This window comes from Xenopus tropicalis, chromosome 3 (assembly GCF_000004195.4).
Source record: "Xenopus tropicalis strain Nigerian chromosome 3, UCB_Xtro_10.0, whole genome shotgun sequence".
Taxonomy (NCBI): domain Eukaryota; kingdom Metazoa; phylum Chordata; class Amphibia; order Anura; family Pipidae; genus Xenopus; species Xenopus tropicalis.
This window is the reverse complement of record NC_030679.2, coordinates 144,000,536-144,017,205: the sequence shown is the minus strand read 5'-3', so window position 1 is coordinate 144,017,205 and position 16,670 is coordinate 144,000,536. Positions and strand designations below refer to the sequence as shown.

Genomic DNA, 16,670 nt, shown 5'->3' with positions numbered 1-16,670 from the left:
TGGCAAGGCAGGGGTTAAGTGACGGTGTGCCAGCCCCATTTCTCTGCCTCCCGGTTCTGTGTTGCTCTCTCTCCTGCCCGTAGCAATATCCCGGCTCTGCTGCCTCAGGTTGGACTGGGAAGTTTCCTATAAGTAGGGATGAGCCCCCCTTCCACAGGCAGCAGCTCCCCCTCCCTCTCTCCCCCTCTCCTCCTCTCTCCCCCTCTCTCCCCTGCTGATGAATAAGAGCAGGATCGCTAAATAGCACTTTTGTTAGGAAAGAATTCTGAGGACAGATGGGGAAGTAAGGAGAGAGAACAGGAGGGAGGGGAGAGACGGACAGACAGAGCGACTCACTAAGGTGTAGGGGGGCGAGAGTCCTGCCGGCTGGGGAGAGAGACAGGCAAGGAGCCGAATGAGACAGTAATGGCAAGAGAGATGCACAGAAGGATGCCACACAGTCACTGATGTACAGAGGTAAGGAGAGACTGGGGGAGAGGGGGGATAGAGGGAAGAATCTGGAAGAGGAGAAGAGAGGGGTGAGGCGGAGGGACACTGAGGGAGGGAGCTGGGCAATCAGATTCGGAACTTGGCCACTGACAGCCCTGGAACCAGAAAGTTCTGCTGCTGAGAGAGAGAAAGATGTGTGACATCTGGGGGGGGGGGGGGGGGAATAATAACTGAATGGAAAAGTCAGAGAAGAAAGAGTGTGTGTGGTGGCACCCTGTGACTCTATCAGCAGCGGGTATGTGGGGAGACAGAATCACAGGGACGGACAGACAGGGAGCAGATATGCCAGGGGACAGACAGAGTCCAGAGTGGACAGAGACCGGAGTGGACAGACAGAGTCCAGAATGGACAGAGACCAGAGTGGACAGAGACCAGAGTGGACAGACAGAGTCCAGAATGGACAGAGACCAGGGCGGACAGACAGAAACCAGAGTGGACAGAGACCAGAGTGGAAAGAGACCAGAGTGGACAGAGACCAGAGTGGAAAGAGACCAGAGTGGACAGAGACCAGAGTGGACAGACAGAGACCAGAGTGGACAGAGACCAGAGTGGAAAGAGACCAGAGTGGACAGAGACCAGAGTGGAAAGAGACCAGAGTGGACAGAGACCAGAGTGGACAGACAGAGACCAGAGTGGACAGACATACTGTAAATGTACAAGGTAACAATGTTGGGGGGGGGGGGGGCAGGGGTTAAATAGGTAGGGGCCCTGCCAGGCAGAGTGACAGAGAGAGTGACTAATGGGCAGATATAAAGCTAGATAAACAGTGCCATAGAGTTTAGTTGGCCAGAAAGAGACAGTCACAGTCAGTGTAACAGTGTTACTGATGAGAGTGTTAGACAGACATGGTGAGAGTGTTGGACAGACAGGATGACATTGTTGGAGTGACAGACAGATAAGGTGAGAGTGTTGGACAGACAGGGTGACGTTGGAGTGACAGACAAGGCAAGAGTGTTGGACAGACAGGGTAATGTTGGAGTGACAGACAGACAAAGTGAGAACATTGGACAGACAGAGTGACATTGTTGGAGTGACGGACAGACAAGCGAGACTGTTGGACAGACAAGGTGATGTTGGAGTGACAGATGGACAAGGTGAGAGTGTTGGAAAGACAGGGTGACATGGTTGAAGTGACAGACAGACAAGGTGAGAGTGTTAGACAGACAGGGTGGCATTGTTGGAGTGACGGACAAGGTGACAGAGTTGTTCAAATAGTGGACAGTTTGGCTGAGAGACACGTTGAAGTTCCTTGATTAGACAGACAGGGTGACATTCTGACTGACAGGCAGTCACATACTTGGGAGCTCTGAGTGTGATTCTTGATTGTGATCCCTTGTGCCTCAGGCACCAGACTTAGATAGTAAGCTCTGTGGGACAGGGACTGCTTCTGTCAGATAATACAGGTTACTGGTATCCGGTACCCCAAGGCTGGGGAATTAGGGTGCCAGCACTGGAGAGCCCAGAGGCCCATGGATTAGGTACATAAGAGATTAGGGTAGCTGGGAGGGCACGGACTGACGTGACAGTGTTAGACAGACAGCAGACACTAGAAGAGAGACAGATTAAGCCCTTCTTAAGAGACAGGACTGCACAGAGACAGGTGAGTGAGAAACAAGTTTGTACTTATATGTGTGAGTGTTATAATATATAGAATGCACAGTGATTCCCCACAGGTCCTATTGGACAGTTATCCAACATCACTGCAGTACCACCTATCACCTGTTGCTTCCTATAGACAGCAATAGAACAGCGCCTCCCTAGCATAGCTGCACTATTTCCAATACCACTATTAGTTTTAAGGTCCAGTTTCCAACTTGAAATTGTAATTGATTATTTGGCTAAAGGTCCAGTTTTGGTTAATAGATTTGAAATGGGCTAAATATAAAATAAAATCATAGGGGTGTGGGGGAAATAATAGGTGCCCGAGGGACACCCCCAGGAACTGACCAGTTTATGAAATGTGATTTGTCACATGACCTTTTTTAGCAATGGGGTTGTTCTAGTGTCGCTTGTTCGCTCTATACTGCAGCTCTTTGTTATGTTTTATGTGGGTCTGCAAATTATATTTAGTCATGCTGATAACTTGTGCAAATATGTTCCTTCTGCCATTTTGTTCTAGTGCTGACAACATTCTCTTCCATCACTAACTTGTTTACTGCCACCATTTTGACCTACTGTCAGCCATCTTGTTTTACTGCCACTAACTGAGTGTCCCCCATCTTAATCTAATGTTATCATCTTGTTCTACTGCAGCAATCTTGACCTTCTGCCACCATCTTGCCATACTGCTGCCCTCTTGTTCTACTGCCAATATGTTGGCCTGCTGTCACCATCTTGTTCTACTGTGAACATCTCTCCATGTCACTATCTTGACCTACTGTCACCATGTTGCTCTACTGCTGGATCTTGCCCTACTGTCACCATGTTGCTCTACTGCTGCAATCTTGTATTACCACAAACATCTTCCCCTACTCTCACCATCTTGTTCTACTGTCTCCATCTTTCCCTACGTCACCATCTTGTTCTACTGTCTCCATCTTTCCCTACTGTCACCATCTTGTGCTACTGTCTCTATCTTTTCCTATGTCACCACCTTGTTCTACCACAAACATCTTTCCCTACTGTCACCATATTGTTCTACTGTCTCCATCTTTCCCTACTGTCACCATCTTTTTCTACTGTCTCCATCTTTCCCTATGTCACCATCTTGTTCCTACTGTCTCCATCTTTCCCTATGTCACCATCTTGTTCTACCACAAACATCTTTCCCTACTGTCATCATCTTGTGCTACTGTCTCTATCTTTCCCTACGTCACCATCTTGTTCTACTGTCTCCATCTTTCCCTACTGTCACCATCTTGTTCTACCACAAACATCTTTCCCTACTGTCATCATCTTGTGCTACTGTCTCTATCTTTCCCTACGTCACCATCTTGTTCTACTGTCTCCATCTTTCCCTACTGTCACCATCTTGTTCTACCACAAACATCTTTCCCTACTGTCATCATCTTGTGCTACTGTCTCCATCTTTCCCTACGTCACCATCTTGTTCTACCACAAACATCTTTCCCTACTGTCATCATCTTGTGCTACTGTCTCTATCTTTCCCTACTATCAACATCTTTTTCTACCACAAACATCTTTCCCTACTGTCACCATCTTGTGCTACTGTCTCTATCTTTCCTTACTGTCAACATCTTGTTCTACCACATACATATTCCCATAAAGTAACTATCTTGACCTACTGTCACCATCTTGACCTACTGTCACCATCTTATTCATCATATTGCCCTACTGTAGAGTTGCCACACTGAAAGAAATACCAACCTTCTTGTACAACCACTGCCATACTGCTCTATTGTACCTGCTATCCCACAGCTACTGAGGCTTCTATTTCCCTTACCCAGGATCTGAAGTTCTACTGATACTGACTTATACTTGGGACTACAGACCCTGTTCTAACTTCTCACTAAGAAGCACTTTAAAGCTGGCCATACATGCGCCAATATAATTGTACAAACTGTAGTTTCAGACTTTGTGGGCTCTAAATTATTGTTGCTAATTTTCGTACCATGGCGGAATTGTGCCTTTCTACCTTTAAACTGATTTCACAGGGAAGTAGGAAGTGTATCAGCTCTCTGATACGTGTATAGTGTATAATCTCAGTACAGTAAGTAGCGTTTGTTATACAATAATGTATCAGTTTACTCTTTGGCTGCCTGTACTGTACTTAAGGTTTTACAGTCACTGGGCAGGGCATAAGCATTGGCACCCATTTAGTCTGATGGCACTGGGCAGGTAAGTTTAGGGTGGGCCTATACCCCTCTAGTTATATCACAATGTCTGCTATTCTCCCTATCTCATTTAGTACCAGTGTAATTTGTGGCCCCTCCCTGCCTCTGTCAGGTCCCCAGGGGCCATGCCTGACCTGGGTCAGCCAACACAGTGGGACCAGATGTGCAACATCTGGGAATGATCTAAGTGCTGGTTTGTAGTAGGAAACAAAAGAGACGGGGAGAGGAAGGAATAAAGAGAGAGATGTTGGGAGGGAACTGGACTGAGCTAGCAGTACCACAGGAATCATCACTGGTTTTAGTAGGGGTTGGAGGATCCATTATAGCAGGTCCGTATTTAATATATAGGCTAATGGTTTCTATATGACTGAATCCAAGTGGGAGGTTGAGGCTTACCCTCTCTTCACAGCCAGTGCATGTACAGACTGTCCTGGGTATGTTCTAATCAGGACCAGTGGCGACCAAATGAAGACCAATGGCATAATTACCATACAGCAGAACCCATGAAGCCATGCAAAATGAGAGAATGGGCTTTCACACATGTGTGGGTCAATTGTGTGAGGCTACAAGTTGGCCCCCTCAAAGTTTATTTTTGTAGGGTGTCTTGACTCTTCGTTAGGCTACAAAGTAGGGCAAGATGACAAAAGAAAGACGAAGTGGAGACTTTAGGGCAAGATGCCAACTGTAGGAAAAAATGGTGACAGTGGGGGAAGAAGGAAACAGTAGGTCAAGATGGCAACAAGATAGACGGAAGGGCAAGATGATAACCAAAGGGTATGAAAAATCTTTGTCAAGGTGGAACATGATAGTAAGGTAAGATGGAGACAGTAGGGCAAGATGGAGACAGTAGGACAAGATGGAGACAGTAGGACAAGATGGAGACAGTAGGGCAATATGGAGACAGTAGGACAAGATGGAGACAGTAGGACAAGATCGAGACAGTAGGGCAATATGGAGACAGTAGGACAAGATGGAGACAGTAGGACAAGATGGAGACAGTAGGGCAATATGGAGACAGTAGGACAAGATGGAGACAGTAGGACAAGATGGAGACAGTAGGACAAGATGGAGACAGTAGGACAAGATGGAGACAGTAGGGCAATATGGAGACAGTAGGACAAGATGGAGACAGTAGGACAAGATGGAGACAGTAGGACAAGATGGAGACAGTAGGACAAGATGTACACCCCGGATATGATAAACACAGTAAGGCAAGGCAGGGACAGTAGGGCAGAGCCATCACAGGGGGTACAGGGGTTACTGCAGTCCAGTGCCTTATGGCAGAGGGGGGCCCATTAGATGGAAAAGCATGATTTGTGGATTGTTACAAAGACAGAGCTGGGCAGGGTTTGGGTCGTAAATGGATGGAGTTTTGTCATTACTGGGGAGTGGCTATGCATGTGGGAACATTTTTGGAACTGGTCCCTCATTTTACTTGTTAGCAGGGCCCAGATGAACAGTGAGGTAATGACTTGTAGAATTGAGCCCCATGGTTACTGATGGTTGCCCTGCAGTAGGGTAAGATGGTAACAGTAGGGCAAGATGGTAACAGTAGGGCAAGTTATTACAATGTATGAATTTAAACAGTAGATCATGTATCATGTATATATATTATTTATGTAGAGCTGCTTGTATACACTGTGCTGTACAGTTTGACATATCTATCTATAGTACAGTAATGGCCACAGCTACAAAGATTGTGTGCCACATGGTAAGACATATGTGGAAGGAGGTCCCTGGCCTGCAGAGCTTGCAATCTAAATGATATATAATGGTGGTGCTAAGTCAGTGGTGGTGCTAAGTCAGCGAGTCAGTGAGGCAACGGATTGAGTAAAAGTGCTTTTTATTGGCCAGAAGGCAATGTGTATGCGTCATCTTGCGCGAATAACCTATAATTCTCCTTATTAATGACAGCAGGAGCTGGTCTACTTCTTAACCCTAGGGGGATACATTCATTAGTACATGGGAAGAACTATCCAAAATATATGAAGGCTTTCCTTCCAGCTTATTTAAATGGGGGTGCTGGGAGTTGTTGTTTCAGTAACTTCCCGAGCGCCTGATATGCTCAGCTTTGCAATATAAATGCTCATTAGAACATATTGCCTCTGTTTGTACTGCACATAAAGCTTTATTGCTTTGCAAATCTGTGTTTATTTATGTCAGTGGGGGGGCAGCCATTATTGTTCTGATGATGTAACCTTGCCCATTGACTCCAATGAAATAGTGACCTCTGCTGGGCAGGAATCATGGTTGAATGCCTGTTGTGTTTAATGAAGTAATAACTTTTTAGCTCCAGATATGGGAATATCAACTAAATATTTAGTATAATGTGCCCATAAACTTGCCTTTGTTTGCAGGGTATAGAAATAGCTGCCTTGTAAATTTCCCATGAGCCTCAGGCACAAGGTGGAATTTTGTGGTTAGGAGTTTGGGGCAGGGGGGGGGCGGCTGCGCAGGAACAGCAGAGAGAGGGGGTGAAAGCGCAGACAAGATATGGAAGGAAGGATGAGAAGTACTGAGAGAGATGAGAGATTTAGGAAGGCAGGAAAACCACAGAGGCACGGAAGGATGAGGGAGAGGGAATGCGGCAGCCAAAAACAGGAGAAAACGCTAAAGTCCCAGCCCCAGGCGCCATGTCAGATATGTATATTAACCCCTGTGAGGCCTGTCCCAACAGATCCCTGTCTGGCATAGTCTGAATACTTTCATTCATTCTACACATTCTCCCTAAGGGCTTACTCAGATAGTGTGTGCTATGCAGCCAAGGAACCCCTTGCCAACAGTTTAGATGAACGTCACAAATGAAAAGTAAAACTGCCCGAAACGTTGCCTGTCCAACTGACCTAAAGATAAAAAATCTGCCGTTTTACTTTTCATTTGTGACATTCTCACTAAAGGGGATATTATTATCGTATGGCAGCGGTTCTCAACCTGTGGGTGGGGCCCCCTTTGGGGGTCGAATGACCCTTTCTCAGGGGTCACCTAAGACCGTTGGAAAACATATATTTCTGATGATTTTATGGTTGGGGGTCACCACAACATGAGGAACTGTATTATAGGGTCGCGGCATTAGGGAGGTTGAGAACCACTGGTGTACGGGGATCAATGAGACGATATTGTCGTCTGGTCGATCGGACGGGTCGAAAGATTTTGCTCGGGCATCGTTGAAGGCACCCAAGCAAAATCTGCATTAAGGGCTGAATTGTCAGGGGGAGGAAAAGAACGTAATTGTAAGGTGTATGGCCATTGTGCCACACAGTGATAACATCTAAAATACTTGTTCAGGCCCCTCCCACTTACCCACCATTCTGTGTGTGTCACATGGTATAAGTGTATCTGTGAGGTGAAACCCACCTAGATATGGGGAACCCCTCATATAAACTACTTGTTACAGGCCCCTCCCACTTACCCATCATTCTGTGTGTGTGTGTCACATGGTATAAGTGTATCTGTGAGGTGAAACCCACCTAGATATGGGGAACCCCTCATATAAACTACTTGTTACAGGCCCCTCCCACTTACCCATCATTCTGTGTGTGTGTGTGTCACATGGTATAAGTGTATCTGTGAGGTAAAACCCACCTAGATATGGGGAACCCCTCATATAAACTACTTGTTACAGGCCCCTCCCACTTACCCATCATTCTGTGTGTGTGTGTCACATGGTATAAGTGTATCTGTGAGGTGAAACCCACCTAGATATGGGGAACCCCTCATATAAACTACTTGTTACAGGCCCCTCCCACTTACCCATCATTCTGTGTGTATGTGTCACATGGTATAAGTGTATCTGTGAGGTAAAACCCACCTAGATATGGGGAACCCCTCATATAAACTACTTGTTACAGGCCCCTCCCACTTACCCATCATTCTGTGTGTATGTGTCACATGGTATAAGTGTATCTGTGAGGTGAAACCCACCTAGATATGGGGAACCCCTCATATAAACTACTTGTTACAGGCCCCTCCCACTTACCCATCATTCTGTGTGTATGTGTCACATGGTATAAGTGTATCTGTGAGGGGAAACCCACCTAGATATGGGGAACCTCTCATATAAACTACTTGTTACAGGCCCCTCCCACTTACCCATCATTCTGTGTGTATGTGTCACATGGTATAAGTGTATCTGTGAGGTGAAACCCACCTAGATATGGGGAACCCCTCATATAAACTACTTGTTACTGACCCCTCCCACTTACCCATCATTCTGTGTGTATGTGTCACATGGTATAAGTGTATCTGTGAGGTGAAACCCACCTAGATATGGGGAACCTCTCATATAAACTACTTGTTACAGGCCCCTCCCACTTACCCATCATTCTGTGTGTATGTGTCACATGGTATAAGTGTATCTGTGAGGTGAAACCCACCTAGATATGGGGAACCTCTCATATAAACTACTTGTTACAGGCCCCTCCCACTTACCCATCATTCTGTGTGTATGTGTCACATGGTATAAGTGTATCTGTGAGGTGAAACCCACCTAGATATGGGGAACCCCTCATATAAACTACTTGTTACAGGCCCCTCCCACTTACCCATCATTCTGTGTGTATGTGTCACATGGTATAAGTGTATTTGTGAGGTGAAACCCACCTAGATATGGGGAACCCCTCATATAAACTACTTGTTACAGGCCCCTCCCACTTACCCATCATTCTGTGTGTATGTGTCACATGGTATAAGTGTATCTGTGAGGTGAAACCCACCTAGATATGGGGAACCCCTCATATAAACTACTTGTTACAGGCCCCTCCCACTTACCCATCATTCTGTGTGTGTGTGTCACATGGTATAAGTGTATCTGTGAGGTGAAACCCCATATAAACTACTTGTTACAGGCCCCTCCCACTTACCCATCATTCTGTGTGTATGTGTCACATGGTATAGGTGTATCTGTGAGGTGAAACCCACCTAGATATGGGGAACCCCTCATATAAACTACTTGTTACAGGCCCCTCCCACTTACCCATCATTCTGTGTGTGTGTGTCACATGGTATAAGTGTATCTGTGAGGTGAAACCCACCTAGATATGGGGAACCCCTCATATAAACTACTTGTTACAGACCCCTCCTCCCACTTACCCATCATTCTGTATGTGTCACATGGTATAAGTGTATCTGTGAGGTGAAACCCACCTAGATATGGGGAACCTATCATATAAACTACTTGTTACAGGCCCCTCCCACTTACCCATCATTCTATATGTGTCACATGGTATAGGTGTATCTGTGAGGTGAAACCCACCTAGATATGGGGAACCTATCATATAAACTACTTGTTACAGGCCCCTCCCACTTACCCATCATTCTGTGTGTATGTGTCACATGGTATAAGTGTATCTGTGAGGTGAAACCCACCTAGATATGGGGAACCCCTCATATAAACTACTTGTTACAGGCCCCTCCCACTTACCCATCATTCTGTGTGTGTGTGTCACATGGTATAAGTGTATCTGTGAGGTGAAACCCACCTAGATATGGGGAACCCCTCATATAAACTACTTGTTACAGGCCCCTCCCACTTACCCATCATTCTGTGTGTATGTGTCACATGGTATAAGTGTATCTGTGAGGTGAAACCCACCTAGATATGGGGAACCCCTCATATAAACTACTTGTTACAGACCCCTCCTCCCACATACCCAACATTCTACGTGTATGTGTCACATGGTGTAACCGAATACCGACAGTTAATCTTAGTTACAGAAGGCAACTCTACCAACGGCTTCAGTGCTGGCAGGCAGTTTTCTCTGTGGGAAGCCGCCTAATTTCCCTGGGCAAATGCCAGACCAGTGTTTATAGTGGGCAGATGAATTGCAAATACTTCTAAATAAAGATCCCGCCAAGTACTACAGCAAATAGGGAAATCTGGCCAGGCTGCTACATGTGGGAGCCAGAGGCATGGAGACACCAGTACTGAGAGAAAGATCTCTGCTGGTACTTAGGTATTTAACCCTGTTCTGCTATGGAACGTGATTGCCCTGGCACAGGGGGTATCAACTTAAGTCAGGGGTAGATGGAGGGGAATAATGGTGCTGCAGTGTGAGGGTGACACCACATCAGACACTGAAAAAAAGGGCATCACAGTGAGACAGACGGGGTAGGGGTACTCCTTGGGCCCCACTCATGGTGGGACCCTGCAACTTTGGGCAGAGGGAACATAAGAAATATTGTTAGCGTGCTAAGAAGCTAATATCTCAAAATCTTTAAGAATAGGGGTCATTTCTGTTCATTGGCGGTAGAAATTTTCCCTCAGTACTTGTGTTGCACTTGGTGGCGAGTTGTACCTACTGACGAAGGGGAATGGTGGAGCTACCGCCACCTTCGGACTAGGTGGTGCTTCAGGGTTCCTTCCGTATCCTGTATCAAAAGGCACAGCCCACTTGGGTCTAAAGCAGTGGTTCCCAACCTCCCTAATGCCGCAACCCTTTAATACAGTTCCTCGTGTTGTGGTGACCCCCAACCATAAAATTATTTTAGAGAACAGAGTAGCTGCTCTCTACACATGTGATTGGTCGGCATAAGTACATTATGGCGCCAACCCTGTCACATACACCTGTATTGGGTCCCACAGGAGAAAAGCGCTTTACAAATGTTTGTTGTTGTTGTATTTGTACGTGGTGTATGTAATGGGGTTGCCGCGCTGATGTCATCAGGCCGGGTGTGGGCGTATCTGTATGTGGGCGGACCCCCCTGGAGACGGATAGAGGAGCGGTGCCTCGGTTCCTAAGACCATCGGAAATATGTGTTTTCCGATGGTCTTAGGCGACCCCTGTGAAAGGGTTGTTCGACCCCCAAAGGGGCCCCGACCCACAGGTTGAGAACCGCTGTGCTAAACAATCAGTCGCACAAGTCACTCTCATGCTGAATGACAGAAATCACTCCAACCAGACTTGGAAAAATGTCAGTTGCAATTGCGTTAATTGTGACGCATCGGCCGCAGGTGCAACTTCCCCTGGAATTGTGGGGAAAATACATGACGATTGCACTTTGCACTTTGCTACTCCCCTTGCAGATATAAATGACCCCTTATATGTACGAAACTTTCTTGGGTGCATTTTAAAGGCCAAGGAAACCCTTAAACACATTCCCACAGTAACCAAAAGCAGTACTTTCCCTGGACTGGTGTGCCCTCGGTTAAGATCTGGTGAATAAGGAACCACAGAGCTGGTTCTATATCATTCTATAGGGCCTCATTGCCAAGAACATTGAATAATCTCTGGAATGTTTCCATACTGTAGGGGCAAGGTTCTTTCCTAATACGGCTGCAGAGGGGCAACTGTTATCCAGACTTTGCTGTTCATGAGATGAAGAGACTGAATTGTGTTTATTTCTTTCCAATCCTGGAGAATTCCAGGCAGTTAGATGTTCTTCAGCATGTACAGACAAGTCTCGTACCTGAAGCCTTCATAACACAGTCACTATTGAGAGGAATGTCCGTCGCTGAATAAAAGGAAGCTCCTCTCCGTGTAGGACGTCGGTTCTCAACCTGTGGTTCGGGACCCCTTTGGGGTTAAATGACCCTTTCACAGGGGTCGCCTAAGACCATCGGAAAACACATATTTCTTATTTTCTTAGGAATAATTTTATGGTTGGGGGGTCACCACAACATGAGGACCTGTATTAAAGGGTTGAGGCATTAGGAAGGTTGAGAACCACTGGTGTAGGACAACCCATGGCAAATGAGATACATGTTGAAAGAATATTTGTAGTCACTTCAAAATGATGCTTTCGCTACAGCATCTACTGGCATTCCTGAGCCTCCTATACAAGGTCCTTAGGGCACTTTGTTTTACTTCCCTCCATCAGTCACATCTCCTCTGTCTTTGTGCCTCCAAGCTACTGTTTAGCATTCTTTGGGTCTGTCTTATAGACACATCTGTTATTTCAGTCTTTGATATGGAAGGTAATTGTATGGTATGAATGCCCTTTCCCGTTTAGATTACTGCAATCTCCTACTAACCGGCCTCCCAGACTCCCACCTCTCTGCAATCAGTCTTAAACTCTGCTGCCAGGATCCTCCTGCTCTCTCCTAAGAGGGAACCTGCTCAGCCTCACGTAAGCTCTCTAGCATGGTTGCTTAAGCAAAGGATAGCTTACAGAATCCTTCTGCTAACATTCAAAGCCCTTCACTCCTCTGCTCCTCACTACATTCCCTCACTGGTCTCCCTGCATGTGCCTGGTCGTCTCCTCTGCTCCTCTCAGAGCCTCCGTCTCTTTACACCATCCACACCCCCTGCGCTCTCTCAGCTTAACCCTTTCTATCTCGCTGCCCGTTCCCTCTGGAACTCTATCCCTGAATTCCTCCATAGGGAACACTCACTAACTCTCTTTAAGATAAACCTTAGACTGTACCTTCTGGAACAAGGGCGGGCCAAGCCGACCGGGCGCCCTAGGCAACCTGGTCGGCCAACTCTGCCCACCCCCAAACGGTGCATGCGCGCCAAAGCACAGGAGGAGGTGCAGGGGGGTGGTGCGATTAGATCGGTCATTGCCTCCACCGCTAATGACAAGAGGCGGAGGAAATAACAAAGTAGCACTAGGGGTAGGCAGGAGAGGTACCTGCCTGGCGCCCCCCAATCGTTGCGCCCTAGGCAGCTGCCTCTTCTGCCTACCCCTAGTTCCGGCCCTGTTCTGGAGCACTAAAACATTATTTTGCCTAGTCCTGCGCTTAAGGGCAAATGCCCATACCTGGTGCACTCTTACCTTCCAATTTGTGCCTGTATGTTACCCAACCACTTAGACTGTTAAGTCTTCCTATGGTGTCTCATACCACATGGCTCTTACTCCCTGTGTAGTTATACTTATTTATTGTAGTTTTCATAACACTTGTCCTCTCTGTGTGTAACTGTGTATATTGTAAGATTGTACAGCGCTGTGTACCCTTATGGCGCTTTATAAAGTTATACATACATACATACATACATACATGAAAACTACCTATTAGGGATCATTTACTGTAAATGTGCCACCAAGGGTAAAAAAGTGCAATGCCAGTCAGGTGGAGATCTATGCAAACAGGCACAAATCAGCTTTCGGACATGACATTGATTCATAATAAAAAAGGGTTAATCGTGCAATGATGGTGTGCCTTTAAATGCCTCAGCCAATCACTTTTATCAGTGAGTCAGTATGACAGTTGCAGCCGCCTCAGTACTGACATTAATGCTGCCGTATTTGGGGAAATATGTGTAATTGGTGCCTTAGTACAGGGCATGTTAGAATGCCAGTGTATATGGGGCACATTATGTTTCTGGTGCTTTACATCCTAACATTGGCGCACTCTCATATCCTTCCCAGAACCATGAGGTTACTTCAGCTATGTCGACTGCCAATCCTTGGGATAGGACTATTGGTCCTTATGGCTATTGGTTTTACCATTCAGCTCCTGGGAACCCACTTCCAGAAAAGGTGAGTGATCTGGAATCTATGATAGCCTTACCCTTTCTGCCTTCATTTATGCCCTTGGGACCCTTATCCCTATCTACATTGGCACCAATGGACCTGTTCCTCTTATAAATGGCTGTTTTTTATGGACCTTGTCCTCCACAAGTTGCCAGGAAACCTTTAAGCAGGCCATCGCTGCTCTATACATCTCAACGGGTCTCTATTATAGCAGCAGTCTCCATAGCAAGTATTTAAACAGCTAAATATTCTTTTTGTGTGGGGGTAGCTAAGAAAATGGGGATTTTGAGTTTTTCTAAGTGACCATAGGGCTCTTGGCCAGAAATTGTGGAGATCAAATCAGAAGACCCATTCTAATGGTGTTAAACATTTTTATATATCCAATTGTTTTGTTACTTGTTATAATATTTATATATCTAGGGTGGTGATCCCCAAGCGGTGGCACGTGAGTAACATGTTGCTCCCCAACCCCTTGGATGTTGGTCCCAGTGGCCTCAGAGTTTTGGTTGCATAAAAACCAGTTGTACTGCCAAACCAGAGCCTCCTTTGCTCTGGCTGCCAGCCCACATAGGAGCTACCAAATAGCCAATCACAGCCCTTATTTGGAACCCCCATTAACATTTTCCATGCTTGTCTTGCTCCCCAACTCTTTTTTGGGGGATTTCTGATCTAGGGGATGGTATATGACATCTCTTTCTTTGCTAGGCTCCCTCAGACCTTCACTCTACTGCGCCCTCTCTCCTCACCCTCAACAAGAACTTGTCGGCCAAAATCTCACATAGTGTTCCTGAAGACCCACAAGACTGCTGGAAGCACCATACTGAATATGTTACACCGTTATGGGGACAGGAACTCACTAACGTTCGCTCTACCCCAGAAGTATCAGTTCAACTACCCTAACCTGTTCCATGTACGTAGGGTGAAAGGGTATAATGAAGTCAACAAGCCAACGTACGATATCCTGTGCCACCACATGCGCTTCAATCTCCCAGAGGTAAGGGAACAAAGATGTATTGGAGCAAGTTATGAATAAGGTCCTGTGGGTATCAGGAGTTCCTCTTGTCATTGAGTATAAATTGATGGTTTTGGGGTGCCTGATAGTGGATGTTTCCCTGCCACTAAAATGCCCCATATGCCATTACCCTAAATATGTAGAGTATAATATTAATAATAACTCAGTCACCAGATAACCATATTAGTCAGTGCAATTGCAATAGGGGAGGGGGGGGAATCAATCTACTAAGTTGTGCCAACCACCCTTAAACCCATTTGACATATAGTGCTCTAGTGGAAATAGTCATTCTTTGATATATCCCTCCCCCCCCCCCAAAAAAAGAAAGTATTGGCAAAGGGAATGTAGCACTTATCTTAAGGAATTGAGCTGGACTTTATTACTATGTAGAAGGTCTTAATGGGTATCAGTAGATATAGGTGTTATTGTGAGAATCACTTAGACCCTGCCTACTCCCTCTAAACCATGTTGCAGTTGTGTCTGGGGCCTTAGATGTCATCATATATATGTTACTTAATTTTATTTTTCTCTCCAGGTCAGGAAGCTGATGCCTGCAGACTCCTTCTACTTCACAATTCTACGGGATCCAGCCACCTTGGCAGAGTCTTCTTTCTCTTATTATCGCTTGGTTTCATCCGCCTTTAAGAAAGCCCCCAACTTTAAAGCATTTATTGCTCACCCTTCTCACTACTACAATCCAGGGGAGAGATCAAACCACTATGCACACAATCTTTTGTGGTTCGACCTAGGATTTAACCCTGACACCCCATTCAAAGAAACCGTGGCCAAAGCTGGAGCCAGGGCGGTAGAGGGAGCTTTTCAATTGGTTCTACTCTCTGAGTACTTTGATGAATCAATGGTCCTTCTCAAGGAAGAACTTTGCTGGGATCTTGATGACGTAGTGACTTTTAAACTCAACACCCGTGAGGCTTCTACGCCTTTGGAAAAAAGGGAGATAGACAGGTTACGGGCCTGGAATGCCCTAGACTGGTACCTTTATGTCTACTTTAACCGTACCTTCTGGGAGAGAGTAGAGCATTTTGGGAGAGAGAGGATGGACACTGAAGTTAGGAGGTTGAGAGAAAGAAGACAACAGCTAGCTGAGATATGTCTGGAAGGGATGAATCCCATAAGAGCGGATCAAATCAAAGAAGAGGGCATCAAGCCATTCCAGTTTGGGCAAGATAAGATCCTGGGGTGGGTAGTAAAAAGGGATCTTGAGCCCAACACCCGGGCACGGTGTGTCCAAATGGTAACTCCGGAACTGCAATACAAGGACATTTTGGACGCAAGGCAGTTTCCAGGAGGGACACGAAGTGGGCCATCAGGGACCTCAGTGAAGCTTCTAGCATCTTAGAAGATTCTTAAGTTAAAAACAGAACTGTAATTGAGGTGGGTTTTAGGAATAAAGTAATTAGCTTGGGTTTATTGGACCTCAGACCCACAAGAGTTTTACAAGGATGCTGTCATCAAGACTACTTTTCTCCAAGCTGCACTCCTTTCACATGAATGTGATCCAATCTTCAGTACGATGGGGACTCTGGGCAGGAATGGCTTGCTCCCCTCACCCCAAGAAATGGAGCTGCCCTCAAATGTGATTATCATTCACCTGTGGATCATACCAGCGCTGTTTGGAGGGGGGATCAGCCATTACTTAACAAGACTATCATAGGGTATTCAGTAAAAATCAGCCCTTACAGACTGAGATGCTTCTGAATGGCCTTGATCAAAAGTTATTTTTCTTTTTGTAGGAAATGTATTTTGTAATGTTGAGTTTGTATATTTATAGAGATTTTTATACTAGTGTGCAGTAAACACACTCTTTCACTTTTACTTGCCTCCATCTCCTCCTCAATGTTCAGTGTTGAATGGTGGGAGTCTTTCTTACGTCAGTGTTTTAGGAATGGAGGGAATCCACTATATAACGCAAATAATATACTGCCCAGGAATGATAAAGTGTCACT

At 45.9% G+C, this 16,670-nt stretch overlaps 1 protein-coding gene across 2 annotated transcripts; it reads left to right on the top strand.

The window, feature by feature from the left end:
- Nucleotides 1-258: 258 nt before the first annotated feature.
- On the top strand, nucleotides 259-16,539 carry gal3st4.6 (galactose-3-O-sulfotransferase 4, gene 6). Of its 2 annotated transcripts, none has more exon segments than NM_001126666.1 (4): nucleotides 259-456; nucleotides 13,590-13,700; nucleotides 14,400-14,688; nucleotides 15,242-16,539. In NM_001126666.1, coding segments are annotated over 3 exon segments (1,218 nt in total). In that variant the 5' UTR covers nucleotides 259-456; nucleotides 13,590-13,593; the 3' UTR covers nucleotides 16,064-16,539.
- Nucleotides 16,540-16,670: the final 131 nt, after the last annotated feature.

Coding starts and splice junctions, on each gene's coding strand:
- gal3st4.6 (XM_012953354.2), top strand. CDS start 13,594: ATGAGGTTACTTCAGCTATGTCGACTGCCAATCCTTGGGATAGGACTA. Junction 13,701..14,399: donor GGAACCCACTTCCAGAAAAG/GTGAGTGATCTG, acceptor TTTCTTTGCTAG/GCTCCCTCAGACCTTCACTC. Junction 14,689..15,241: donor TGCGCTTCAATCTCCCAGAG/GTAAGGGAACAA, acceptor TTTTCTCTCCAG/GTCAGGAAGCTGATGCCTGC.